The sequence below is a fragment of the Sturnira hondurensis genome, unplaced genomic scaffold, assembly GCF_014824575.4.
Source record: "Sturnira hondurensis isolate 20B ecotype Veracruz unplaced genomic scaffold, ASM1482457v3 Scaffold0022215, whole genome shotgun sequence".
Taxonomy (NCBI): domain Eukaryota; kingdom Metazoa; phylum Chordata; class Mammalia; order Chiroptera; family Phyllostomidae; genus Sturnira; species Sturnira hondurensis.
In genome coordinates this window covers 717,618-743,579 of record NW_028094846.1, presented here as the reverse complement: position 1 = coordinate 743,579, position 25,962 = coordinate 717,618, and the positions used below count along the sequence as shown (strand labels likewise).

The window sequence follows — 25,962 nt, the reverse complement described above, 5'->3', positions numbered from 1 at the left end:
ACCTTTCATCCGGAAAAACTTGGAGGGAGAAACTGGGACACCGACCCTGAATCAGCCTTGTCCTGGGCAGCACAGGCCCCTGCAGGGCACACGGGGACAACGCAGTGACCCACGTTCAGGGAGGGGTCCAGGCCAAGCAGGCCACCAGCTTCAGCAGAAAGCTGTCCATGCGGAGGTATGGCTTCTGTTCCAGGAGGTGGCCCCCTGCAACAGCCGGGGTGCTCAGGCCCCTTGGAGCCCGCAGACGTGGCTGTGGCCAGCGTCCTTAAGCCAAAGCACCAACAGGCACGGCCACCATTCTGGTCACACACAGGGACCAGGGTGCACACAGGGTCGGCGCCGTGCCAGCCGTCGGAGGGGGGGTCAGGCCGTGAGCCCGGTCTTCTGACCGGTCCTGGGCTCCTCACGCCACACGGGCATTCGTGGAGCGCCCAGAGACTGGCCCTCGGAGATGCCGCCCCCGGCCTCCCCACACCCCGGGCTCCCGGTGACCTCAGGGAGATCCCACGAGGCTCCCAGGCGAATGAGGCTCTAGCCCCAACCCACCCTGCCCCACCCCGTGTGGGGTCGGCGAGCCCTATCACAGCTTGGGGACTCAGAGCACGGGGGTGCACCCTCGTCACAGAGAGAACACGCTTCCGGAGCTGAGTAAGGTGAGGGGCGGTGATGAGGCTATGGCCGCAACAGACGGTCCTCGCCGCCGGCGGACACCGGAAATGGGCCCCCACCCCCGTGTGCCAGCCGCGTCTCCGTTTCAACAACGAGATGCCAGCCATCTCGACGGGCGCAGGGCGAGAGCCAGGTGCACCTGAGCGTCTAGGTCACCGGCTGCGTTTCTCTGAGCAGTGGGTCCCTTGCTCTGAGCCCTGGGGCTGATGCCCATGGGACGGCAGGCACAGCCACCCCACACCCGGGGCCCTGGGCGGGCGAGCCCTCGGGTGTCCTCTGGCTCGTCTCCACCCCCAGCCAAAAGTGCCCCTGGACACCAGTGCCCAGCTCCCCGCTCACTGACGGCCACCGTCCTGTGCTGGCCGCTAAGGCCCTGTACGACCCTGGCCACGGAGGGCGCTCAGTGGGGAGTCCAGAGACCCTCGCTCAGGTCAGCTCATCGCAGCCCCCGTGAAGCGAGGCCCGGAGAGGCCCCGGCTCTCTGTCCGTCCTTCCTCCCGTCTTCCTGGGGAGGGTGCTGAAGCCCGGCCATCAGCAAAATGGTGCTGAGGCCCCGCGGGGCTGGCAGCGTGAACTCCCGCCCGAAATGGCTGGCCTGACGGTTTCCGCCGCTCGGGGGAAAAACACTCCTTCCCCTTGGATGGGACTCTTGAGCAGTCTCCAGCACTTCGAGGTCCCGGCGGCAAACAGCCCCGAGTCCCACTAACAAAGGGGACAGCAGCCCAGGCCATCGAGGCGGGAGGGCCAGGCCGTTCGCGGGGTTTCCCACCAGCGTCCACTCAGGCCCCATCAGACCAAGCCTCCGCCGAGGCCGCCCCTCTCTGGACAAGTCAGCACTCCGTGCACACGAAAGCCCCCAAGGACGGCCTCTCCCGAACTGGGCCCCCTCCGAGGCCCGAAGCTGCCGCTTCCCACCCAACGCCTCTGCCCGGTCCAGCTCTGTGTCTCTCGGCCTGGCTCCTCGGACCCCAGATCGGCAGGCTGCCGCTGGGACGGGCAGCCGCTGCGGGTCCCCCGATTCTGCCCGTTTTCTGGCCCTTAGCTCTTTTTAAGCCTCCCTCCAGACCCTAAATCCAGTCCCCCACAAAGGCGGGACCTTGATTTCTGGAGTCCACGGTCCCCGGCGGCTTGGGCCTCCTTTGTCCACTTTTCCTAACAGGCCAGGAGAGGCACCGAGAGCGCTTTCGCTTTCGGAAAACGAAAGAAAGACAGAAACTCGCCTCACTCACATTCATCCAGGAGCGCACGGCTGCAGGAAGGAGAAAGCAGAGCGGCTGCTGTCCGCGGCGTCCCCCCGGCCCCGCAGCGGGGCTTGGGTGTGGAAGGCCCCTTTTCCCGCCCTGCCCGCGCGGGAGCCGGTGGCAGGCACACATCCACGGGCTGATGCAAGACGCCTTTGCGAGAACCTCACATTCTGAGGTTTCCTGGGGAGGCGCCAGGCTCCCAGCACACAGCACACAGCACATTTGGTTTCAATTAGGAGGGGCTGGGAGCAGGGGCAGAGGCACCAATCAGAGCCGTCCCCTGTTTGGAGCCTCGTTCTGCTGACCCACGGGACCCAGGGCAGAGCTGTGATTTACAGCAAAACCCATTCATAGAAGAAAAAATTTGCTCGGCCAGGGAACAGTCCGAAAGACCCCGGTCTCCTCCGCCCTGTCCCCAAGCCCCCTCCCTGGAAGATAGGCACCGGCGCGGCCACCCCGCCTCATCTTCTCCCTCAGCGGGAGCTCCGGCTTGGGGCTCTCTCTCGGGCCGAAGCTTCCAGGACAGCTGGGTCACATACACAGAACTGATCTCCCGTGTTTGACCCGTGAAAGCCTGGAGCTGGGCCCTCCCCACCCAGAGACCCAGCTCTGTCCCATCCCTCTCCCCCCCCCACCAGAAACATGGGGGCCATCATAGGCTCCAGGGTCCCTGTTTTCCCACTCAATTCCCTGTTGGTCGCTGCCTTGGAGGGTCTGTTGCCGTCCCAGGTTCAGGCCACCAAGTGAAAACACGAGCCTTTACGAGGACTTTCTAAATTGTTTTCAAAACGTGTTTTTTTTCCTCCTGTCTGTGGCCTCGGCCAGAGATGGTGCGGAAGGGGAGGCAGGCCATGGGAGGAAGCCAAGGGGAGGCTCGGCCTGCAAATGACAGCTTATGGTCCTGTCGGTCCGCCCAGGCTGGTGGCCTCCGCCCTCCAGAGCCTGGCTGGTTCCAGGCAGCCCCAGAGGCCCAGTGGGTGCAGGGCAGGCAGAGGCCCAAAGTCAGGAGATGGGGGGGTAACAGGGAGACCTAACACCTTCCAGAGACAGGCTTTCTCAGACACCCCCACCCCCAGGCCCTGCCCGAGGCCACCCCATCCCTGCCCACTGGCACCTGGACGGCCGCCTGGGGTCGCACAGCCCCCAAGGTGAGCAAGGGTGGGGGCAATAGGCAGGGACCAGGGAGCGACTGCCCCACTCGACTTGGGAGCAGCAGCTGCTTCCTAGAGGAACAGGGCCAGGCTGCTGGGCCAAGTCCCCCGGGGGCCCTCTGGTCCCTCGGAAACCGGCCACGTGTGTCTGTGAGCCACAGGTGGGGGGTGCGAGGACTCCGGCTGCCCCTGCGCAGGCGACAGGCAGAAAACGAGACCTCGGAGGAGAAACTGGAACCGGGGCTGCCTCAGGAAGAGGGGAGACGGCACAGACAGGACCCACGGGAATGGCCATTCGAATGGCCGGGAGGATCTGGAGACAGGCACCAGGCAGCTGGCCCACCTCAGCGAGGGAGCTCGCCTCGCACGGCGCCACTCGGTGGTGGACGTGGTCCTGCAGTGGTGGCGGGCGACACCTCACAAGGGAACAGGGCTCAGCCTTAGAAACAGGAAAGCGCTGCCTCTGCGGCAACGTGGAGTGGCCGGCAGGTGGCGCGTTCGGGGAAACAGGCCAGACAGGGACAGACAAATGCAGGGTGAGCTCGTGGGCACGCGCACACTCAAAACAAGGAAGAAAACTCCTGGACAAAGCGATCAGACCACGGTTAGTTACCAGGGGCTGAGGCGGGGGCGGGGGAGTGGAGTGGGAGGAAGGGGGTCGAAGGGCACCAACTACAGTTTTAAGACAAATGAGCTCCAGTTCGTGATCTCCAGATTCGGTGACCACAGGTGTGTTCTCACCAGTACAGGACGCACTGGGCCAGGAAACAGGTGGGTCCTGGAAGCTCTCATCACAGCGAGGAGACTCACTTATTTCTTATTGTTTCCCCTTCCCTCCCTCCCTTCCTTCTTTTCTTTCTGTGTCTATATGAGAAGGTGCATGTTAGGTGAACCTGCCGTAATCATTCCACAATGTATGTGAATGAAACCATCACTGAAATTTATACAGCAACGGATCACGATTATTTCTCAACAAAACTAGGAAAAAGTAAATTCTAAAAAGCAACAGTCCTGGAACTCTTCCCCAGTCCCGGGCCTGTTGTGCTTGACCTGTCCGAGTTATGACTGACAATGCACCCGTAGGCCTGAGATTTCGGATTTGGAGAGGCTGCCCGTCACCCATGGAAACCGTCGTCGAGTGGACGCTAATGAGGAATGGGCTGCTGTGCGCGCAGTCCCTGTCTGCAAAGATCTGTGTCCCGGTCCGTGTGTGTGGACTACTCAGATCTGCTTCAGCCGGTGATGTTGAATCCAAACCAGACGCACGGACGGCTGGCCAACCAAGGGGACTCCTGGGGACAGAAGACCCAAGTGCCACCGAGCTGAGTCAGAGGGAAGGAGTAGCGCTAAGAAAAACACCAGGCCACTCAGCACACCAACCTTGAGGGGTCCAACCTTGAGCCCTCAGGAGGAGGGGCCCTGAAAAAGAACAAAGGAAACCTGAACGTTCGCCTGAGCCAACTTAGGGGTGTTCACGGCTGTGGGGGGGACGAGAGTCGAGCGTCCGCAGGAGCAGGCCCTGGCAGGGGCAGTGGGTGCTCCCCACCAGGGGGAGCTGGGAGGAACCGAGGGTACTCAGGAAGTCACCGGAGCCTCGCTGAACCCCGTGACGGAGTCTGGGGCACGGCTGGAATTCCTGCAGGCATGCGAGCAGATGTGGGGAGACCAGCCCCGGCTTTGCCTGGGAAATGCGAGTGATGCCACTGGGGTGATTTATGCCCTGTGGGAGGCGGTGCAGCCCCGTGGGGGGGGGGGTGCCTCCTGTGGAAAATGAACGATGTCCCCGGACATGACTGGAGACAGGGCCTGTCCCCCTGGAACAGCTTCGATCTCAGAGCTGTGCGGGGTTGGGGGCTGGCTCCCCGGGGTCGGGCCCAGGTTGGAGCGAACACCTCTTTGAAGTGTGTTCCCTTCTGGTTTTTGTTGCTGTTGTTTCGGTTAATCCCCATAAACAACACACGCTCTGTGCCCCGCACCCCTGACGGCAGCTGGGATGGGCTGTCGTGAAGAATGAGGGGCTCATGAAGGCAACGTCTGCCTCAGAACCACGGGGAAAGCGGCAACAAGCTCAATACAAAAAAGAAGTCGATTATGGAAACGTGAGCCTATCATCAGCATTTCTGTGGCACACTTGGAAACAAATAAGGAAACACACCTGGAAGAGCACTTTTATTTGGCCTGCCGACTGAAAATGGCTATTTTCATTATGCTCTCAGTCAAGGGTCGATCTGTAAATACTGGGTGGGGCCATGCTTTGAACAGCCTTTTCCTGTGCATCTTCTGAGTGCTGAAGCAGGCAGGCTGCACCGGGCGCGGGGGCTGGGGGCGGCGTTCATGCCCACGGAGACAGGGCCCCACTCCTGCCCCCCAGGAACGCACAGCAGCGTCCGGGGCCACCTGCACCGCTCGTTGCCTCCAGGCACGCACCCCGACCTGGGGCCCAGCCCGCAGCCTCTCGGTCCACGGAGGACACTCTACCCGCCAGGGAGCCTCACAGATCCTGTTGAGAAAACGGGGTGGACGGCAGCAAAAGTGGCTGCTGTTGAAACAGAACGAAAAATAGGCTCAACACATCATTTAGGCCTCGGCGCAAACAAATTGATAACATCACATGCTCTTTAAAAAAAAGGAGAAACACCAGACCCTCAAAATCCTTATTCCACAGAAGACACCCCCCGCCCCCGTAATCCCCATCAGCGGGAAGCGCACCGACGAGTCTCCCGCAGGCGTGCTGTTTAGAGCACTTCCTTGCTCCAGACACTGGCTTCCTGTGCTTTCCGTCAATAAACACTGTGTAAAGTACCTTTATAAACACTGTGTAAAGTACCTCTACAAAGCCCCACGTCCCCACGCAGGGGGGACACGGAGGACCCTTTCAGACACGGAGGACCCTTACAGATGATCTGTGGCCCACATTCTAAAAACCATGTTGTTCTCACTCTCTTTTTCGCTAAAACACGCAAAAAGCCCACCTGGAAGGGCAGGGCTTGCCTGGCCTGGGCAATGCAGGAGGGACCCCCCTGAGCTCCAAGTGCCCTTGGGATTCGGGCATGGAAGACCCAGCACCCCAGCAGACACCTCCATCGAGGACCTGCCCGGTGCCCACCCTCCATCCTGCCAGCCCTGCCGTGACCAAATGCCTGCGTGGAGGACCATTCGTCTCCAGGCAAGACCCCGGCCCAGAGTCAGACTTCTGAGTGAGAAGCCGGAGTCTGCGCTTCCCACAGTGCTGGCCCGGGATTTCCACCTTTTCTCAAGTTTCCTGTACGTCTCCTCTTTTCCCAGAGGAGTGACGTTCTCAAGGTACAAGTGACACTCCAGAGACAAAAAGAGAAGTTTATTTTGCTGCCCAGTTGTTCTCTTTAGAAAGTTTACTTTTGATAAGACAAAGCAAACGTTTGGTGCCGGAGAAACCTTTCTGCGTGGGCAGTGCACGTGACCACGCAGCGCGGCGAGGGCCGGACACCTCCAGTCCTGCAGAGCCATGCCGTGCACCCTGACCGTCTCCAAGCCGACATTTTCCTGGGCTTGGAGCACACTGTCTAATTGGAAAATATAAATAAGACCTTCAATGAGTGGAGAATCATGAAAATGCTTTCTCAAGTCCAGCCACGTGGACGCAGGCGAACGTGGGGCAGCTGCTTGAGTGGGACAGCCGGGAACGGCGCTGGGGGTCCCAGAGGGTCCTGGGGGCCGGCGGCGGGGGAGGCAGCCCCTCAGAGCCCGTTCTTCACCAGCTCGTGGACACCGTGCTCGTCAATGACCAGAGGGGCGTGGAGCTCCCTGTCGGCCACAAGATTCTCCAGTCCCTGAGGGGCGACAGCGAAACAGGGTCAGGGGGCTAGTGCCCAGTGGTCCCGTGATGTGGGATTCGTGACTCAAAGGCAAGAGCTGGGCTGAGGTGCAGGATTTAAGCCCATAAAGACCATCAGGGGAACGTCTAGAACTGGGCTTTGTGACCTGTTCACAACCACCCGAACCAATCAGCAAAAAGGGGAATTACCCGCTGACAACATCATCTCTCCAGTCAGAGGGAGGGTGCTCCTTCTCCACGTGACCACCCCACGTGTGCTGGCCCTCCCAGCCCGATGGCTGTTGGACACCAGGCCCCACCCTCTCGGGCCCGGGGAGGCTCGCTGCCGGCAGAAGGGTGGGGACCCTAACAGGGGTGAGCGCAGTCAGTCGTGGGGGCACAGAACAGACCCCTGCCTTCCAGCGCGCAGGTGAGCAGCCTGCAGCACAAGGCGGACGTGAGGTTGCTGAGAAGCCTGCCCACCTCAGCTCACAGGCCAAAGAAATGAATGGGAGGGTCCCTGTCGGACCGGCACCCTCAGGGGCGGAGCCAACACCAGGATGGGGACTCTGGAGGCAAAGGCCTAAGAGCAGAGGCAGCCAGGCGGCTCCGCCCAGGGGACTGTGCAGGACAGAGTCCCTGCAGCACACTGGCCTCTCTGCCGGCAGCGTGACTGGAACGTGAAACTGGGCCAGAGTCTGCTCCTTAAAAGTGGGAAAAGCAAAGAAACTCACTTCTCCCGCGTAGGAGACGAGTGGAGAGATTTCGCACTGGATGGGGACATCGCTGGCGTCCTTCAGGCTGTGGGGAAACCAGGTGCGTTAGAGACCGTCCCCACGTCCTCTGCCAGAGTGACAGGGCAGGTGCACTTCCCTCAGAGAGGCTGCCCACGGCAACATTCTGCTAAGAAGCAGCCCCGCCAACCACTGGGTCCCCTGGAGTCAAGGTGACGTTAAATGGCCAAGGTCAGAGGAGCATCTGGGACGTGCGCCCCGTCCGCCAGTGCCTGGCTGAGGCGGAACACGCCCCTCCCCTGACGTCCCCCTCCATGTCTCCCTCTCATCGCAGCCACTGGCCCAGGTGACGAAGCAAGGACTGTGCTGACCGAACACCATGCCCCAGGTTGGTCACCCGGTGCTGTGGTCCCTCATGCCTCCCTTCAGCCCTGCACATGGCCCAGAGACTCAGGCACAGGGGTCAGCTGAGATGCGAACGCTGAGGTCCCTCGTACGGCGGCCACTCGCCACCACGTGGGGTCACCCAAACTCCTCAAAACTGTAAAAGTCCATTGTGACTTTAAAACTCAGCTCTGCCATGTAATGGCCACATTTCCAGTGCCCTGTGGTCATGCACCCTGACAACTGGACACGCAGACAGCATCCCCGACGCAGCTCCCGCCAGGGCCCTGGGGGCAGTGAGGGCGGGCTGCAGTGCGCACAGGCAGGCCCGGTCAGGGTCCACGCTGACAGCCACCTGTGGCCTCAGCCTCCGAACCACCTGATGCAACAGCCAACCGATAGCACGTCAAACGCCCCTGAAGTCCTGAGACCTCCAAGCTCTTTGCCGTTTCAGGGGTCTCAGCAACAGGACACAAAGTCCCCAGGAACAGTCTCCCTCACTTGTGCCACAGCCCCTGTCACCATGGGCTGTGTCCCCACACTATTGTGTGGCCTGAAGCCACGGCACAGGCAACAGACCAGAGGGCCCCAGGGGGCAGCCACCTGGGCCCAGCAGAGCCACCAGCCACGTTCCAGCGCTTGGCCCAGCCACAGTGGATGCCGCCGGCCTCTCCCCACTCGGGCCAGGCCACTTGCATGCTCTCAGGCCTGTGCCAGCTCATCCCCCACCAGGGCCCTGCGACGGTGCTGGGCCACCTGTCCTCCGAGACGCAGCCTGCGCCCAGCCTTCCCAACTGCCACTTCCCTGCAGTGGCCTCGTTCACTCGTTCACCTGTAGTGAGGCTCCAGAGACACCTGTGCCACCGCTGCCTCCCGGGGCCGCCACTGCGTGTGCCCCATGCGGAGCACGGAGCACACAGACATGCACCTCCATGTGTGCATACCCGGCCCCTCCCAGCGGGCTGCAAGAAATAGCGTGTGCTCTGGTGTGAGCCCACAGCACCTGCGGGTCTAGAGGCAGCTGGGGTCAGAGCCAGAGAGCTTTAAAGGCAGTGGCAGCTCTCCAGACCAGGTCAGGCCCCATCTGCACGTCCAGAGCCAGGGGGGCTCAGAGCCACGTGCACCAAATGGCAGAGTGAGGCCCCAGCACCCGAAGCCCTGGGGCACTTGGGGTGCCGGGACCAGAGGGGGCTCTAACCCGAGGAACTCGCAGCTGTTCTGAACACAACCACCCTCTGCCCAGAGACGGGAGAAACTGAGGAAGTCCACTTGAACGAGCAAAGCCGGTGCCCTGAAGAGGGATGACAGGAGCCTGTCACAAAACAAAGATCCCAGGAGAGAGCCATGGGACCAAGGACGCTGACACCAAGCCTTCGTTCCAAGCGAATGCTGGTTAGCAGGTGAAGACAAATGATGTCCCTTTGCAGGAACCCCGCCCCCTGCCTCCTTCCTCCCATTCCCAGGAGCTCAGCTGCCCCCTCCACCGCTCACGCTGTCATCTCCTCTCTAGGGGCTCTGGGGGGTTCAGCAGGAGCCACGTGACCTCGTTTGGGGACAATGGTTTCAGTTTAATCATTCCACAAACAGCTAAAATAAAGTGAACGGAGAGGAAAGTACCAGCTAAAACCACTTGAGCGAGGTCTAACTGCGGATAACTTCTTGTATCTTACACAGCTGGAGGTGGTTTCCCAGTGGGTGGGTAAGAAATTGCCGCTTTTCAGGTTGAAAGCTGTGGTTCAACGAGAGGAAAGTTTAGGGCCCAAATTTATTTCTTACATCACAAAAGAGACTCGCTTCCAAATGCTGCAGGGACGGAAAGCGAAGGGCTGGGCCCCCAGCTGCCCTGCGTGAGCGGGAGTGGGCACTGGCGGCTCCAAGAGGAAGTCAGACTGTGAGCCCGTCCAGTGAGTCAGGGCCATGTCCCAGAGACGCTGACCGACGCGGGCACTGCCTCCGCAGGGAACAGGTGACTGGCTCGGGCAGGAGAGAGCGTGGGCGAGACCGACGCCAGCGCTCCCCTCATACGGAGAAACGGCCATCTGGCCCCTCTGCCCTGGACGTGCTCCCCAGTTGCCCCCAAAACGTCAAACTCAGCCTGAACCTCGTCACTGTGGATGTGGCACAAGCACAGGCCGCCGTCCCCTGAGCTCTGAAGGCAATGCCTTTCCTGACTGGCGCCCAGCGGACAGAAGACATGTGGTGCCACAGCTAAAAGTGATCTGCTCTGAAAACAGAAAGACGCGGGCTTAGGAGCAGGACAGTGAGTGATGGGCACGACACAGAGACCAAAACGGGCCAGCAGAGCAGTAGTGAGTCGAAGAGCGGCCGTCTGCTGCGTCCCCCGCAGACTGAGCCTCCCCGGCCAGGGAGACACACCACACAGTGTCTCCCCAGGTGGTGCCCACGCGGAGTGGGTGCTCCCAGCCTGCGCCCTGCTCTGGGTCCTGCCACTCCTGCACGTGTGTCCCCGAGCGCCCAGACACCCTGGGTGGGTCTTGGTGAGGCATGCCACCCACGCCCAGCATGCGCTGCAGTTCGAGTTAGTGTCACCCAGGCAGATGCCTGCCACCGAGGGAGCAGCACAGCCCCCGGAGCCCCCCGCCACAGCCCCGGAGAGGCAGAGCCAGCCACGCCACCGTTAGTGAGGGAAGCACAGCCCGTCACCATGCGCCACAGGCAGGCTGGTGTATTTACTTGTCACTGGCGTCGGCTGTGCCGGCCTCCGGCTGTCGGCTCGCAGCAGCGCTGGGTGGGAATAAAGAAGCGTTAACGGGAAGGGGGCAATCAAACGTGACAGTGAAGGGGAATCGCAGAGTGCACACGACGGAGAGGCAGCGTTCACGGTGAACGATAAACCTGGCGAAGGAGATGGAGGGGCTGAGACGCACACCTGATGGCCAAGGCGGGGCCCGAGGGCGCCTGGGCAGCACGGAGCAGCTGGCGGGCGAGGCCGGGCCGTGGCCCTGGCGTGCGCCCCGCGCCGCTCCCACCTGCGGAACCTGGGCCCGGACGAGCCCGGCCGCTCAGTGCTGCTGTGCCGGACGCACCGTCCAGGGAACACAAACCTCGGGGCAGAATGCTCCCGAGTGACGACTCAGCGGGGCTCTAGGTGCCAGTGAGGGTCATGTCCTGAGACACACGACTGAGCTTAGAGGGCTGCACCTCAGATCTGAGAGGCAGAGGCACCTTCTCGGTTTAACTTCCCAAGTCCCGGAACGTTTAGAAAGGTTGGGCACCAGGGATGGGAAGGGGCGTGTCCTCCCCTCCTGGCACCTCCCTCAGTGACCTGAGGGCGCACGCCCACATGAGACACAGACACTGTGTCTCGCAGGTCCGTGGGAGTGGTGGGACGATCAGGGCGCCCCACAGCCAGCCTTGCCAGGAGCCCACAGAGGTGTGAGTGAAACCACCGCCCCCGCCTCTGGCACAGCCGCTGCGGCCAGCCTGGCCCGCGGGGCGCACCAGGGGGCTGCGCTCGCCCATCCTCCGGTGGGGCCCCTTCACAGCATGGCAGGCACGGCCTGAAGACACGAGGGACTCAGGAAGGACTCCTCTCTCAGAGGGCGAAGCTGTCGTGAGTGCACCTCGGGCAGCACCCGCGGGACCCTGCCTTTGCCAGGGACGGGGACCACCAGAGAGCAGGTGGGAGGGCGGGAGGGTGGGGCGGGCAGCGGCGGCCTACCGGGGAATTGCAGGCAGGCGGGAGCCGTTCTCGTCGACGAAGTGGCCCCCGGCGCTGAGGACCCAGCAGTGGTGCAGGGATAAGAGGGCGTGCCGCGCGGTGGTCGGGGTGTCCTTGCCGTCCTGGCTGTCCGCGTTCTTTAGCGGAGAGAACTCGTCCTCCCGAAGAACCTCGTACACCACGAACCGCCTGTGTGGACCAGACATTGACTCCCGGCTGAGGCGGAGCTCTGCGCGCGGCAGCCCCGAGGTCAGGCCCAACTGCAGGCGGAAGCGGAGGAAGTAAATCTCGCCTCCACAGCCAGCAGAGACCCCCCCCCCCGCCCTGGTGGGTCGGGGGACGAGGAACCTCAGTGCAGAAGGGCCCGGAGTGTCCGCTCCAGACAACCAGAGGGACAGAGCGTGTCCGGCAGCAGGCCCACCACCGGCCGCCCCGTCTCCCGTGTTTTCACGCTGGTCAGCTCAGAGGCTCCCACTGCAGACCAGGTGTGGCCTCTGGTGGAGACGCCCGCTCTCAGGGGGCGAGGAGCCCTCCACCAGGGGCCACCCTCTGCCCAGCCTGTGGTCTCAGCCAAAATAGTGACGTGAACCATCTGGCAGGAGAGTGGGCAACGGGAAGGTGCTGTACGAGCACCCTCAGGGGGCACCTCACCCACCCACGGGCCAGTGGCTCACACGAGCTGGGACTCGTCCCAACCCCTTGCCCACCATCAGGCCCCAAGAACGGCGTCCTGCCGAGGACAGTGCGAGGCAGGTCCCAGGCATGCGTTTCATCCGACTGGCCACACAAACCTACTTGGCAAACTGGAAGATGTCGAAGACAAACTTTTCCATCTTGATCCCATTCGGCTTGTCGGGCCTGACGGGCCGGCCCTGGGGGTCCACACAGGGGACCTTCTTCTGAGCCACGTGGTGCTGCAGCCGAGGCTCGTGCACACTGCACAGGGCAGAGGACAGTGCTGTGCGAATGCCGAGCACCACGAGCTGGCCGCCACACTCAGGGGCCCCACTCAGCCGCCGGGTCTGAGGCCACGACGTGAGAGCCGTGTGCCACCCACCAGCCACCCACCAGCCACCCCCAGGTTTCACACTCTCTTTGCTGAGCTTTCCCAGGAGTCCTCCAGGTTCGGGGTGGGGGCTGAGCGTCAGCAGTTGCTGCGGCTGAGTTAACGAGGAGCGGGCAGCACCATGGGCAGGGAAGCGGCGTGGCCCTGGAGGTGATGCTCTGAGCGGAGTGACGCAGCTGTGACTCCAAGGGCCCGGAGCCATCCAGTGCGAAATCGGGCAGCAGAGTGCCCTCCGCCCTGGCACCTCAGGACACACAGCTCCCACCCGGACCTCAGGGCGGACCACCACGCCTCCACCCCGGCTACAGGCTCTGCTCTCCCCACTCCATCGCACTGGCCCCTGGGGGCGCGTCGGGGACCAGCTCGCTTCAAGTGCTGGAGCAGTCTCTCATCACACAGGCACCCCTCGTCCACCTCTGGGAATTCCAGCCCAGGAGCCTGAGGACATCTGCACCTTTGAGTGTCCAGTTGTGGGAGAGACGAGGTCATTTTCAGCCCACGCTACCCCAGGATCTGGCTGGTGGGGGCCGGGGGGAGGAGAAAGGGCGACACTGCGCCCTCAGCTCGTGCCCGGGAGCAGGCTCCTCGCCCGCTGAGGAGGAGCGGTGTGAGGGCACTGGCACAGGTGAAGGGGCCCCTCGGGACCAGGACGGGCTCTGCAGGCGTGGACTTGGGGCACCCCCCACTCTCATGCTGCCCGGTTTCTGACCAACAACGAATGAGAACCCCCAAAGCCTGCCCCTGTACCTGACAACGTCCCTCAGGAACGGCACAGTGAAGAAGTGGTTGGCGATGTTCCCCGCGCTGAACAGCAGCCGTCCGTCCGGGCCCCGCTGCTGCGCCGTGGCCAGCGAGATCTCGCTGTACTCCACCACCTGGTACACGCCGTCCACACGGCACACCACGCCCACCGGCTCCGTCGGGTTGGTCTTCTCCACCACCTGGCCCGGACAGACAGTGGGCTGCTGGCCATCGACCCCTCTCAAAGGCCCCACTGGCCACTGCGCTCACACTGTCTCTACGGCGTCAAGTTGGGAGCGATCTTTAGCTTTGGATAGTCACCAGCCCCTTCTTTGAAAGACCCTTACAGCCAGGAATAAGGTTTAACGCCTACCACACCAGGGGGCGGAGTGCCCGCCGGACCCAGAGCCCAGAGGAGGCACTGGCCCGGGAACAGCTGCACGTGGGCAGCCTGCCCCCACGTAGCTCCACGCCCACCGTCCACTTTGCCCTCAGCCATACTCGGCCACTCTGAGAATAAGCAGAGCCCAGCTTCCCTGGGAGGCGCGAGACCAAGCAAGCGCGGTGTTCTGCCCTCAATGGCATGGCGCCGACCACCACTCGAAAGTGGCGCTTCCTCCGGGCTCACTCTCCGGGGCTCCACCAGGCGGGGGGGTGCAGCGGGCAGGTCCCCAGGCCCTTCGCGAACTTGAGACGGAAAGGCCCCCCAACTCATCGGCTTCCCACGCTCCCCGAGTTTGTGTGGGGAGGGGCTACACTTTCAAAACCGTCTGCAAGCCGTGACCTGACCATCGGGCTGGGGGGAAGCCGAGGGGAAGGTGTGCCCCGAAATCAGAGGGAAGTGTAAGAACGTTCAATGCTCTGACCCACCCCCCGACCGCACCCCCAGACTGTCCGGGAGAAGCTGTGGGGGGGGCTGACGTGGGACTCAGACCGCGCGCTCTCCCACAGAGGAACAGCAACAAAAGCGTCTGAAGGTGCTGCCTCGTCTGTCTGTCCAGGTGACGGCTCAGCGTGCCCTGAGCACTTTGCAAGGTCTGTCTCCCGCTGGAAAAGTCTGTCCTAAGTACAGACGGAATCGCAGCAACTCGGTCACAGCTCTTCTCCAGCCACTGACTCCTCTAAGTGCACACAGCCCGCCAAGACCGCCGGTCGGAACGGCGAGTGTTCACACGGTGCATTCCCGTGCACACACGGACTGTGTCCACCGTCTGACCTCATCCCGTCTGTCTGTCATTCGGTTCCGGCGCCAGCACCACACGGCACTCCTGGGTTTTACTGGAGTGTCACAGACCCCCTCCAGCCTTCTTCTCTCCTTACTCCCATCCCTTTCCACCATTTTCCGGGCCATCTTTACATGTTTACTGTAAATCTTATAATCACTCTGTCCCCAGATTCCCCAGAATGGCCTCATTCGGACTTTGATCAGGATGGTGGTGTACTTTAACTCAGACAGAATGACACCTTGACTGATGTGCAGGAAGGTAACCTTTATATCAACACCTCAAGGCTTTCCCAAGTGTCCCAAAGGCGCTCTGTGTTTCCCGTCTACCTGGTCCCAGGACATGCGACACGGCTTCCCTGCCGCCTGTCTCCTGCAGCACTGTCTCCACAGCAACAGGGACGCTGAGCAGGGCAGAGCCAGGGGCAGGGCTGTGCCGCACGGCCGGACAGACCCCCCAGCTCAGTGTCAGCTCGCGGTCACCCAACAGTTCTTCCACTCAGCCACCCTTCCCCCTGACCTGCCTCCGACCGTCCTGCTCACGGGACATTTGTGGAACGCCCTGTCACCCGCCTCCCTTGATATCCAAGCCTGCCACCTGCACCGCCTGCACCACCGCACCTACGACTCCAGGGACCTGCCCCAGCACCATCAGTACCAACGGGTCCGTCACTGGCCTGGAGCTATGACAGGCAAGTGCACAGTGTTCCTTCTTAAGTCAAACTCTGCCTATTTAAGAAAAGGAGTGTGTGTGTCCGGGGGGAGGGTGGCTGAGTGCTTTGGGGAGATGAAAGGGCCTAAGATATTCCAGTCACCCCAGTGACTCCAGCTGGACTCCCCCACACAGGGGCCGACAGAGAAGGACCACGGGCCGCCCCAAGATGACCAAGGCCTTACTCACCTTCGCCCCGCAGTCGGCTCCCTTCTGGAGGCAGAATCCGATGAACCGCGGGTCCGCCACCCGCACCAGGATGTTGTCCACACAGTAGACGTGCACAGCCACCACGCCCCTTCGCTCCATGTCCTCCACCACGTGCTGCGCTGCCAGCGCCCGGTACAGGCCACCATTCCCGTCTGCAGGCGGAACAGCCCCTTAGCAGCACAGCCGAGCCCCCCTTGAAGGCCCCCCCGAAGGCAGAGTCCTGGGGCTAGGGAAGCGGGGCCCCCGCAGGAAAGATGCAGTGTCGTCACACTGCGTGACCTCAAAGGGGGTGCTGCACGGCCACCCAGAGAAGGACACTGTTCAGGAAGGACAAGTCCGCCCCGAAGAGCGCCGTCTCCTTTTGAACCTGCCCCGTTCATAACGCAGCCTGTGACAGGCGGTGCAGAACCACGTACGGGCCGGTGACAGCCCCGTGACAGGTTGGGTTTACTAACGCTCACACAACTCGATGGGCTCTGTGTGCACAGCCCAGCCCACGCCGTGCGCCTCACGCGTTTTGTGCCAGATCACAGGCTTGACCCGGAGTGATGCTCAGCCCGGGGAAAGCCTCTGCTCTTCCCGTCCCCTCTGGCTGCCGCCTCGCGCACCCGCGCCACCAGCAACCTGAGCCACAGCTTAAACGGTGACACGACACCAGACACCACAAATAGACCTAAGAACGGCGATTCCTGCACGGATTAAAGCGAGTCGAGTAGAAGAGGATGAACCGAGAGCACCACGGCTTATTTCCTGCCGGCCATCCCCTCCACCTTTTCCTCCACGTGCGGGCCCACACGGTTCCCTCCCCGGGCACCGCACCCGGGGGCCGTGCGGCCTGGGCCCACGCGGAGCAGCGGCACAGAGGGCGCCCTGTGAGCTTCTGGCTCCCGCGCTCCACCTGCCGGAGCTGCCCCTTCCCGGTCCTGCACCATCTCCAAACAGCGCATCCAACCCCCCATGAGGAGTGACACGGTGGACGAACTCGGACTCAGCCTGTCCTGTCCGGAACGGCAGGAGATACGGCACCGAGGGCACCGCCAGGCCGAGCACGGGCGCAGAGCCTGAGGCGGGCTGCGAAGGTGCCCACCTGGGGCAGCGCCCACAGAGGGTAAAAGCACACCGCTGCCCCCTCGGGCATGACACCTTCAAAAAAACACTGCCAAACTGCAAAAAAATATACATATATTTCAATGTTAATTTTTAACATCCAAACAACCATATTAAAAAGAAAATAAAAATTGAACCATTTGACTACTACCATTTCTAGTCACCACTACATAAGAAGGTCACCAACCTGGAGCCATAGAGACCTTGTACTTCTCTTCCAAAATAATTTTCCCATCAAAACTCATGGCCGGCAGCATCCCCTGCTGGAAAAAGATGACGTCCTCCTTCTTCAGGCCAAAGTACTTGTGCCTGGCGAAGAACTCCCTGGTGGACTCCATCGTTCTGCCGCTGGTCATTATGTACCTGGCGAGAGAAAAATGCACCTCGTACACAGCCCTGCTGTCCCCTTCCCACCTGAAGGGCCGCTGCAAGGGGCCCTCTCCCGCCCCCTCGTGCATCCGATGACTCTGTGTGACAGCGACAAACACCCCGCAACAGACAGCCTCCAGCCAGCTCTAGAGAGTTCGACTATTCCAGAACTCCGGGCGAGGTGGACTGGTCACTAAAAACCCCACTCTAACTAAAGAGAGACAAAAGGTAACTGCAATGCATTCTGGTGAGCTCTTTGGTTCTTCTTGTTACAATTTGGAAATGGAACCTGGGTTCTGTTTACCTTTCTTCAAAGTCACAAAACTAACTGCACTCTGTGCTGCAGGGAACCCCAGGTGGCACGGGGGCAGCGCTCCTGTCTGCAAGCAGCACCAGAAGCAGGTGCTCGGTGGCGTCTGCCGAGCAGCTCAGGGAGGAAGCGGGCGAACCCACCCCGTTTCCCACCCCGGCAGCTGTCTGTCTCTTCAGTGAAGTGCCCTGGGCACTTTAGGTGGTCTGCATGCAAACAACCTGGGCACAACTCACAAGGTGACAAAAGGCGCCCATAGAAACAGGATGCGAGCGCTGTGAGGGGAGAAGGAAAGCCACAGGACTGAGGGGGGCCTGGGCTAGGAGTCCAGTGTTGGCTGCTCAGAACACTGATGTCCCTCAATGTCCCCAGAGGGAAGGAGTCGAAACAGGAGTTCGCAGGTGGGCCAGCTTGTATGGGAAGCACTGGGCCCCCTGGGAGAGTCACTGGAAGGTGTCAGGGCTGCAGAAGCAGCCCTGACCAGAGCAACTTTCCTGGGGGCTGAAGACACGCAGCTGCCTCTTCCTGGGCTACTTGCTGACTTGGATCCAGGTGGGACAGAGAAGCCAGCAGAGCCCTGGCTGGTCACGTGGGCTAAGTGACAAAGATTAGGGACCTCAGGAATCAGATACCCACAGCTGACTGCCCGCCCCTCTGGGCACACTAACTTCTTGGGGGGAGAGATTAAAGAACTCAATCAAAGCCTTGTACAAAGCAGAGCAGAATTCCTAAAATTGCTGCCCTCGCCTGAAGCTAAAGAGAGGCACCCTGGCAGGGTGGGCCCTGAAGACACACGGGCAGCAGCCACAGCCCACTCTGGCCCCTGGGCAGAGGGGCCAGGGGCTGTCAACTGGGTGGGGAGGGGTTGGGAGGGCTGCATGGGCTGGTACTGAAGATCGAGTCCCCAGACAGAGAGAACCCACTGAAGATAAGGCCACGCTGTGGCGGTGTGATGCTGCAGGTCCTGAGGGTGAGGACAGCAAACAGAACACTGGGACTCGGGACGGCAGGGACTGCTGACCCCCAGTGCTGGGAACAGCAGAGCAAAGTCTTCCCATTTCACAGATTCGGGTTTTCAGCCAGACACTCCACACAGACCACCAACCAGCACAGGGTTTCCAGAGTGAGAGCGCCCGCCAGGACACACAGGGACCCTGGTCAGGGCCGGCACTGGAGGAGCATGGGTGCTGCTCCAGTGGGGACGAGGTCCCCATGTCACCCTCACATGCCCTGCCTCTGGCCTGGGAAGCTGCAACTCCCAAGTCAGCAGTGGGGACAGGGACCGAGTCTGCTGTGGGGGGTGCGCCCCCACCCGTGGGCCCCGGGCATCTCACCAAGGAATGGTGCACTGGCGGCCACAGTGCTTCTCTGCCAGCTGCTGAAGCTTCAGGATGCGCTCTGCCTGGATCTGGAACAGGGTCTTGTGGGACGGCAAGCCCACGTCGTACATCCCCTTGGGGTAGGCCACTCCGAGCCGGGTCCCCTGCCCCCCAGCCAGAAGGAGGACAGCCACTTTGCTCTGGGAGATCTGGGAAAGCCCTGGGGAAGGAAACACTGGGGTCAGCCGAGCCCCAGGGGCAGCCTCCAGGACACCCTCCGGCGAACTGAGAGGGGCCACACGCAGTCCTGGGGACTCCCTTGTTGATAAAAATGCTTGTGTGAGGGAGACATGCATATGCGCAACCCAACCATACACCAATAACACACTTTACTGAACCAGCAATTTTCTTCCTGGTGACGTTGAAAGACAAAGACCAAGGCTCAGGAGTGTTAATTGGGTATAAATGTACTTAACCCGCATGCCAGTTAGGAAACTACGAACTTCCCCTACTCCAAACCTGCAGAAATATGGAAAAACCAGAAAAACACATCACTAGATCACCATTCCATTCCTCCCTTGCTAGACACAAGAGTTAGAAGGCTTCTTCCAGAGGAGACCTCGAACGGACTAGATCAGAGATCAGGAAAGAACCCGAGGCCGGGGCACAGGGAGTCCCGCCCAAGCTGGGCCCCACCGCCCCTCCCTGGAGTCCCGGACATGCTTCCTGGCACCGTCTCCAGGAACCAGAGTTCACAGTGACATGTCACAACTCCAACACTTCCTGGGTAACTTCTACCTCAGATGAGTTCCTCCCCCCACACACCTTGACGCAGACACCTGCCTGGCTGGGCAGGAGGCTACCAGACCCCTCTGCAAGTGTGGGACCCGGACCAGGTGTGGGGAACACAGGCGCTCACCCAGGAAGCACAGGCCTCGTCTGTTGCTTTAACCAGGGCCAACACGGACATTATAGATGAACTCTTTCCCAAACGTGTCCAGTGCACTGTACGCACGTTGGGTGAACAGACTGATTAAGGAAACTCTGAAGCGCTGCAGTTACTGGGGATCACTGTGTGTTTCATTGGCATAAAAGTGACGTGTGAGCAGTCCTGAGAACATGTCCTGAGGCTTGGAGACGCTGCTGAACTCTGCGAGGCCTGCACGCCACGAAGCTGGAGGTCTGCCTTAAACGCCACAGCGGAGAGAAGGACAGAAGTAGCACATGGCTGACGGTCATTTAACCGCAGCAAGGCAGAAGCAGGAGGTCACCACACCGTTTTTCTCTCCAAATATCTGTCCCAAAACATGCCTGAAACGTGTCATGGTGACAATGACCAAAGCAGGCTACAAAACTATACACGAACCACAACCCATGCGTGCGTGTGTGTGAGAAAACACCACCGAGCGGTCACCTCTGGCTTGTCTGGTTTCGCCCCTGTGACTGTCAGTAACTTCCACCTGCTCTGACGTGAGCACACGTGACCTTTAAATTAAGCCCGTTGAGAACATCCCTGCGCTGTCTCAGGGACGCTGAGAAGCCGTCCAGGGAACACTCCCTCCCAGAGGACCCCTCCCAGAGGACCCCTCCCCTTCGGCCACCGGGCTGCACGACCGAGAGCCACCCTGGAGTTAACTTTCCGAGCGGCCCCTGGGCAGAAGTGGCCGACCGTGAATACTAACCTGCTACTCCACTATAAAAGTGAAAGATTCTCTTGGGCTTAGTATAAACACGGTTATTTTTAAAAGAATGGGGGAGGGTTATCAAGCAAACCTATTTTCCCACTGAGTATCTTTCCTAAAATGACTTCTGGTCGAACCTTCTACTTCTCTCCCAAGAGCCCAGCTGGGTAAGACGGAGGTTCTTGGCTGCTCCTCCGTGGCCTGGACACTTAGAAGAATTAACTTAGAACAAAATCTCTCTTCTGCAAGGAGTGCCGTGGCCACCCGAGCATCCCCACCAACAGCTTTCCACGGCAGCAGCCCCCAGGCCCTTCAGAACCACTGCGCGGCACCACTCGCTGCCCCGTTCCCGGGGGTGAGACACCATCCTCCACCCAGCACCGGGGTCCCCCTGGAGCCTGTCCTTCTTGAAACGCGGCGTCATGACACTCACAGGGGCACCCTCTCCCCTCTGACTGCTCCTGCAGGGACCTCACTCTGCTGGGAGTGTGCACACGTGGGAGTGTGCACACGTGGGAGTGTGAGGCTGAGCAACAAGGACATGATGTCAGTGACAAAGTCTCCTTCTCCACACCCATGAGTAAACATTCTCCCTGGACATGAAGCCAAAAGGAACTTTGCTTTGGACCTTCTGATACTCGCTGGGGTGCACTGGTCCCCGTGTTTAACTTAAAGGAGAAGTCATAAATGCAGACCAGTTGTACAGAGACCAACAAAAGGCCGTAAAAGACTCGGGTTCTGGAGGTCTGAAGAGCCGCTCACGGCCCTGACATCCCAATGTCAGCACTGCAGCTGTCTATAAGGGCCGGCCTGACTCCACGCCCAGGGGGCTATGGAGTGTACTGGCAGCGGGGTCCTCGGGGGGGAACCCAAGGCCTGTGGGGCTTGGAGTTGGAGCACCGGGGGCGAAGGAGGTGGGACTGACGAGTCTTTGGGCAGCAGGGTCACAGCCCCAGGCCACCCCCCCGGGCCGCCCTCCTTGCCCAGGCTGTCTGGAAGCCAATCCCCCCGCTCAGTGGTGGGGCCTCCAGTAAGGAGGAGCTGGGCCATCACTACTGAGCCCCTCAGAGCCGCAAGGCCCTCCTTGAAGATCGTCCAACTGTTTTCGGTGCTCTTTTGTCTTCAACCCCGTTCAGTAAAATTCACACAAAGATCAGACTCACACAACAGGTCAAGTAGAACCGCTCCCGTGGTGGGAAGGGAGGGGGATGGAGACCCACCTGCTCAGACTCCGCTCCCCAGCCCACCTGAGATGGTGTCCGGGAGCGAAACCCCTGGGGCTCTTTGGAACACAGTTTGAAAGTCAGCCAGTCTCTAAGTCCAGACAAGGACACGGAGAGCTACACAGAAGGCCAGTGACAGTGGTCACCTCTGTCATTGTGAGGGAGGGCAGGGAGTGCCCGAGAATGGGATGCAGTCGAAAAACAGCCATGGTGGGGCACACACACAGACCATGAGGTGCCACCCCCACTGCCACTGCCCCTGAGAAAAGTGACCATCAGGGCCAGGCGGCAGGGGTCGCAAACACCACAGAGCTGATGAGCCGGCGGTAGCTTCTCTGTGGTATTCCTGCCATGTTGACATTACTTCTGCAGTAAAGTCACATTTTTTAAGAGGAAGGACCAGCATCAGTCCAACCACACACTTGGGACACGGGTCCAGAGCTGACAGGGAGCACACGCGAGACTCAAGGGGCTGCACGCCCACTCAGACTGTTACCCCTGGGAACGAGGTCATGAGGAGCCGGCTCTCACCACCGCCCAGAGAGTGACACATGAGCAATGCCGTCGTTCTCGAAAGCATGACTTAGTGCCAGTCACGGGGCAGGTTCCTGACCCCCTTCAGAAGAAAAAGCACTGGGCAACTCAGCAAATACACCAACCATCTGACAACAGAAACCCGGCTCCAAGTGGCGTGTGATGTGCAGTCCGCAGGACACGCCACGGGCTGCTCTGCAGGGGCTGGAGGAACCCTGGTGCCAATGTGCAACACTCGCCGCAGGTGGGACGGAAGCTGCACAGCACCCACCTGGCACCTGGGACCTGGGCCCAGCGGACTCAGCCGTGGGCCGGGCAGCGCACGGTGAAGCGTGGCATGGAGCAAGAGGCCCCCCAGGCAGAGCTGCAGGAGGCGGCCCCAGGGCGGGCCCCCCTCGGCAGCGTGAGCAGAAGCAGGAGAGGCCCCCCAGGGTCCCTAGGGGAGAAAAGCAGCCTGGGGAGGATGAGGGGGGGCGAGGACAGTACTTGCTGATCGAGCAGTCTGAACTCGTAATTTGTGCTTCGGGAAGGGATACCTAGAAGCACGGAAACTGAGGAGGGAAGGGACTAGAGGCCCACATCGGGCACAGGGACCAGCAGAGAACACGGGGACCAGCAATGGGAGGCACAGGTCTTAGCCAAACAACCGCCACTTTCTGATGGCCACCCGGCCGAGGCCGTGTGACGGTCCCAGTGCTGATTACACAGCTCGCTGGCTTTAGCGGCACAGCGTGTCTCACAACAGCCCAGAGCAAGCCATCCGCACGCCCATACCTTCACTTTCCCAGGCCTGGAGCTGGTCTCGATCCCGAGTTGTGCTGCCGAGCACCTCCCGTGGCACAGGCTCCATCCGCATGTCCACCTTCTCTAGCTGAGGGGACGGATGGAACCCTTCCATGGCCTTTTGGAAAAAGATGTTCAGCTCCTCAAAGTTCATGGCCTGGAGCTCTGCGTAGAGTTCCGCCCGCTGGGCCTCTTCCAACTCGTCCCAGAACTGTAGCAGGTGCTCCTGCCCAGCCTGGGACAACCTGAGCTTGAGTTCATTGACATTCATGATACCTGGGCACCCCGCTTTGTGAAGACAGGGGGTGAGTTCCGCACCTATGAACCTGCAAGAGAAAAGGATCGACGGAAGGTCAAAGCCCTACCTCAAAACCAAATGGGTTTTTCCTACTAAAAATGAGCACACATAAAAACCCGGAGGGTAAGATAGGAACATCGGCCTTCCCATCTCGAAACCTGTGAGATGTCAGAGCTGGGAGACAGCAGGCAGCATTACCTGCTGGGCACCGCACCAAGTCCGTCACCTACACGGTCTCCCTCAACCTCCGCAACACTGTGACGTGGGTCCTCTCACTGTCTCTGCTCTCGGTGGGCTGAGTGAGACGTGAGCACAGACTGCTTCCCGGGCTCACAGGCCACCACATGCAGTCAGCTCCCCTCTGCACACCTCCTCGGACCACTAAGCTACCCCAGAAGACCCCCAGACAGCCTCGTGTCCCCAGCGGCCTCCTTTCTTCTCGGGAGGGGAAGCCTCAGGCGCAGCAGCTGTAGGGCCCCAGGTGCTCAGCTGGAGGAAGACACGAAGGCTGACGCTGCCGTAGCTGGGGACCCAAGCCGGGGGTGACTGGGAAGGCAGCTGGGGAAACGGGCAGAGGGGCGGGGGGGGGCGGGGGGAGGGAGCCGGGTGGGGACTCAGAGCAGCCAGTGCGCAGGAGGCAGGTTTGGTGGGATCCCTCGCTGCCGTGGGGGGGAAGACGGTCAGGAAGGCCCAAGGGGAGCCAGCTGGCTGTCACGGAACCACCGGGAGGGCTGGGTCACAGACCCGGGGCAGGGTGAGACGACAAGCAGAGCTGACTCCAGGCAGGGTCCCTTGCACTAAGGTGGGGACGCACAAGACATGCAGACTCAGGGATGTATGAGCAGAGAGGGAGGGAGGCTCAGTCCTCACTGTGGGTCGAGGTCAGTCTGAGACGAGTGTTAGACATCCAAAGGGACGTGCTGACAAGACGCAAACTGCAGGCGTCTGCAATTCAGAGGTCACCGGCATGCAAGACCTGAGTCAAGGGCTCAGTGGGATTCCCAGGAGGGCAGTCAGCAGACAGAGCTGGGGGCCCGCTGAGACCTCTAAGACATTTCCATTGGCATATGTGGGTTTCCGGAGATAGGAGGCTGTTACTGAATTTTAACAGCACACTGTGTGCCCTGGCTGGTGTGGCTCAGCGGATTGAGCCCCCCCCCGCCTGCAAGCCAAAGGGTCTTGGTTCAATTCCCAGTCAGGGCACATGCCCAGGTTGTGGGCCACGTCCCCAGTAGGGGGAGCATGAGAGGCAACCACACGTTGATGTTTCTCTCCCTCTCTTTCTCCCTCCCTTCCCCTGTCTCTAAAAATAAATACTCTCTTTAAAAATTAAATAAAAATATACCATGTGGAAGGGGCAGCTGAGAGACACAGGTTCCTATGAAACAATTTTTTCCAAGCAATGGGGGAGACCTGAGAACAGGAGTTCCTGTATGGTCCCTCCCCATATGGCCCCACCAACGCCGTGCGAATGGTGCTGCCTCCCTCAGCACACCCTTGCCCGCGCAGGGGACGCTGCCCGACAGTCCACGGGCTGAGTGCTCAGGGGGCAGACACACAGCATTATTATCCCACTTGAAGCTCCAAGCTGACCTTTTCCTAAAAGACATTCGACACCCACCCCGCCCTCGCAGAGGCAACAACAACGCGTGTGTGACTCTCTCAGGCAGAGAAGCCGCAGCAGCGGCAGCGCCCTGGCCCCCGACTCCGGGAGCGGCGCTCCGAGCCCCGTGTCCAGCATCCCACGACCACAAACCCCGCATCAAACCCCGCGGCTCTGACCCGCCCGCCGAGGCCACGTTCCCGGAGCAGCACGTCCCGCCCCGCACGCGACAGTGCCACCCCTGTGACCCGAGGGCCCGGAGCCCACCCGCCCCCGAGCCCGCCTGCCCTCCGCCGTCCCCAGGGCGCCCGACGCCGCGAGCGGCGCGCGTGGGCTCCGGGCCGCTGTCAGGTCTCCCTGGCACCTCCGCCCCCGGGGCGCCGCCCTCGGAACCGCTGTCACTCCCCGGGACCCAGCCCGTCGGTGCGGGCCACCCCGCTCCCGGAGCCCCCGCTGGCCCAACTGCCGCCGTGCCCCGGCCCCGTCCACGTGCGACCGTCGCTGGCTCCACAGCCCGCCCCCGGCCCCCGGCCCGGCCGCCAATCCCCGCCCCACACCTTGTTCCCGCTCCCGCACGACCTCTCCGCGACAGCGTCCGCTGGGCTCCGCTCGGCGCCCGCGCCGTTGGCATATATACCGCGGTCCGGACGCGCGGCGCGCCGGGGGCCGGACCGGGGGCCGGGCCGGGGGCCGGGCCGAGGACCCGGCGGGGAGCGCCGCCCGCCAGCCCGCCCCTCAGGCGGCGGACAGCGGCCCCCGCAGAGCAGGAAGCGCGCGTGGACACGTCAGCGCCGCGAGCGCGGGGCGTGGCCAGAGCTCCGGGGGCGGGGCCTCGGCGCGGGGTGGGGGCCGCGTACGTCATTTATCCTCCGGGCCAATGCGGGCGGCGCCGGGTTTCCGTCAAGCGCAGCCCCGCCCATCTGCCCCAGCCCAGAACACCGCCCGCCGGGTGCCAGCGCGGCCGCTGCGCCCGCGGTGCCCGCGCGCCAGTTCCGAGGCGGGCCACGGCCCCAGGCGCATGTCCGGACGTCCGCTCGGCGGTTTCGAAAGACCCGAGTTTCTCAGCCAAGATTCCTGCCGGCGGGCCTCACCCTTGGACCGAGGGCTCCCTTCCTCCGGGTGCCCG

The 25,962-nt window shown here is 61.5% G+C and overlaps 2 protein-coding genes across 5 annotated transcripts in view; both read right to left on the bottom strand.

The window, feature by feature from the left end:
* Nucleotides 1-2,194, bottom strand: part of DDR2 (discoidin domain receptor tyrosine kinase 2) — a 54,639-nt gene extending 52,445 nt beyond the window's left edge. Inside the window, exon 1 of one of the 2 annotated variants that reach the window (XM_037035193.1) lies at nucleotides 1,899-2,194. The gene's annotated coding sequence lies outside the window, so the exon portion shown is untranslated. Of the gene's footprint in view, nucleotides 1-1,765; nucleotides 1,871-1,898 lie in introns of those variants that run through there. The other variant, XM_037035194.1, reaches the window with a different exon arrangement.
* A 4,185-nt stretch (nucleotides 2,195-6,379) lies between these two features.
* Nucleotides 6,380-25,571, bottom strand: UAP1 (UDP-N-acetylglucosamine pyrophosphorylase 1). 3 transcript variants are annotated; one of them, XM_037034999.1, is made up of 11 exons: nucleotides 25,394-25,571; nucleotides 22,927-23,261; nucleotides 18,729-18,933; nucleotides 16,903-17,078; nucleotides 15,588-15,760; nucleotides 13,471-13,664; nucleotides 12,453-12,593; nucleotides 11,658-11,846; nucleotides 10,670-10,720; nucleotides 7,592-7,658; nucleotides 6,380-6,873 (listed from the first exon to the last, which is right to left on the bottom strand). In XM_037034999.1, exons 1-11 carry the CDS (start codon nucleotides 25,465-25,467, stop codon nucleotides 6,781-6,783), a joined length of 1,698 nt encoding a protein of 565 aa, XP_036890894.1. In that variant the 5' UTR covers nucleotides 25,468-25,571; the 3' UTR covers nucleotides 6,380-6,780. The 3 variants fall into 3 exon arrangements, with proteins under 3 accessions (XP_036890894.1, XP_036890896.1, XP_036890895.1); XM_037035001.1 differs by having other exon boundaries at nucleotides 25,408-25,439; XM_037035000.1 differs by lacking the exon at nucleotides 10,670-10,720 and having other exon boundaries at nucleotides 25,394-25,570.
* Nucleotides 25,572-25,962: the final 391 nt, after the last annotated feature.

Bases quoted from the DNA above. Each gene is read 5' to 3' on its own strand.
- UAP1 (XM_037034999.1), bottom strand. From the start codon at position 25,467: ATGCCAACGGCGCGGGCGCCGAGCGGAGCCCAGCGGACGCTGTCGCGG. The intron at 23,262-25,393 runs GTGTGGGGCGGG...TTTCTCTTGCAG, and splicing joins CGTGCGGGAGCGGGAACAAG to GTTCATAGGTGCGGAACTCA. The intron at 13,665-15,587 runs GTGAGTAAGGCC...TGTCCGGGCCAG, and splicing joins GAGCCGACTGCGGGGCGAAG to GTGGTGGAGAAGACCAACCC.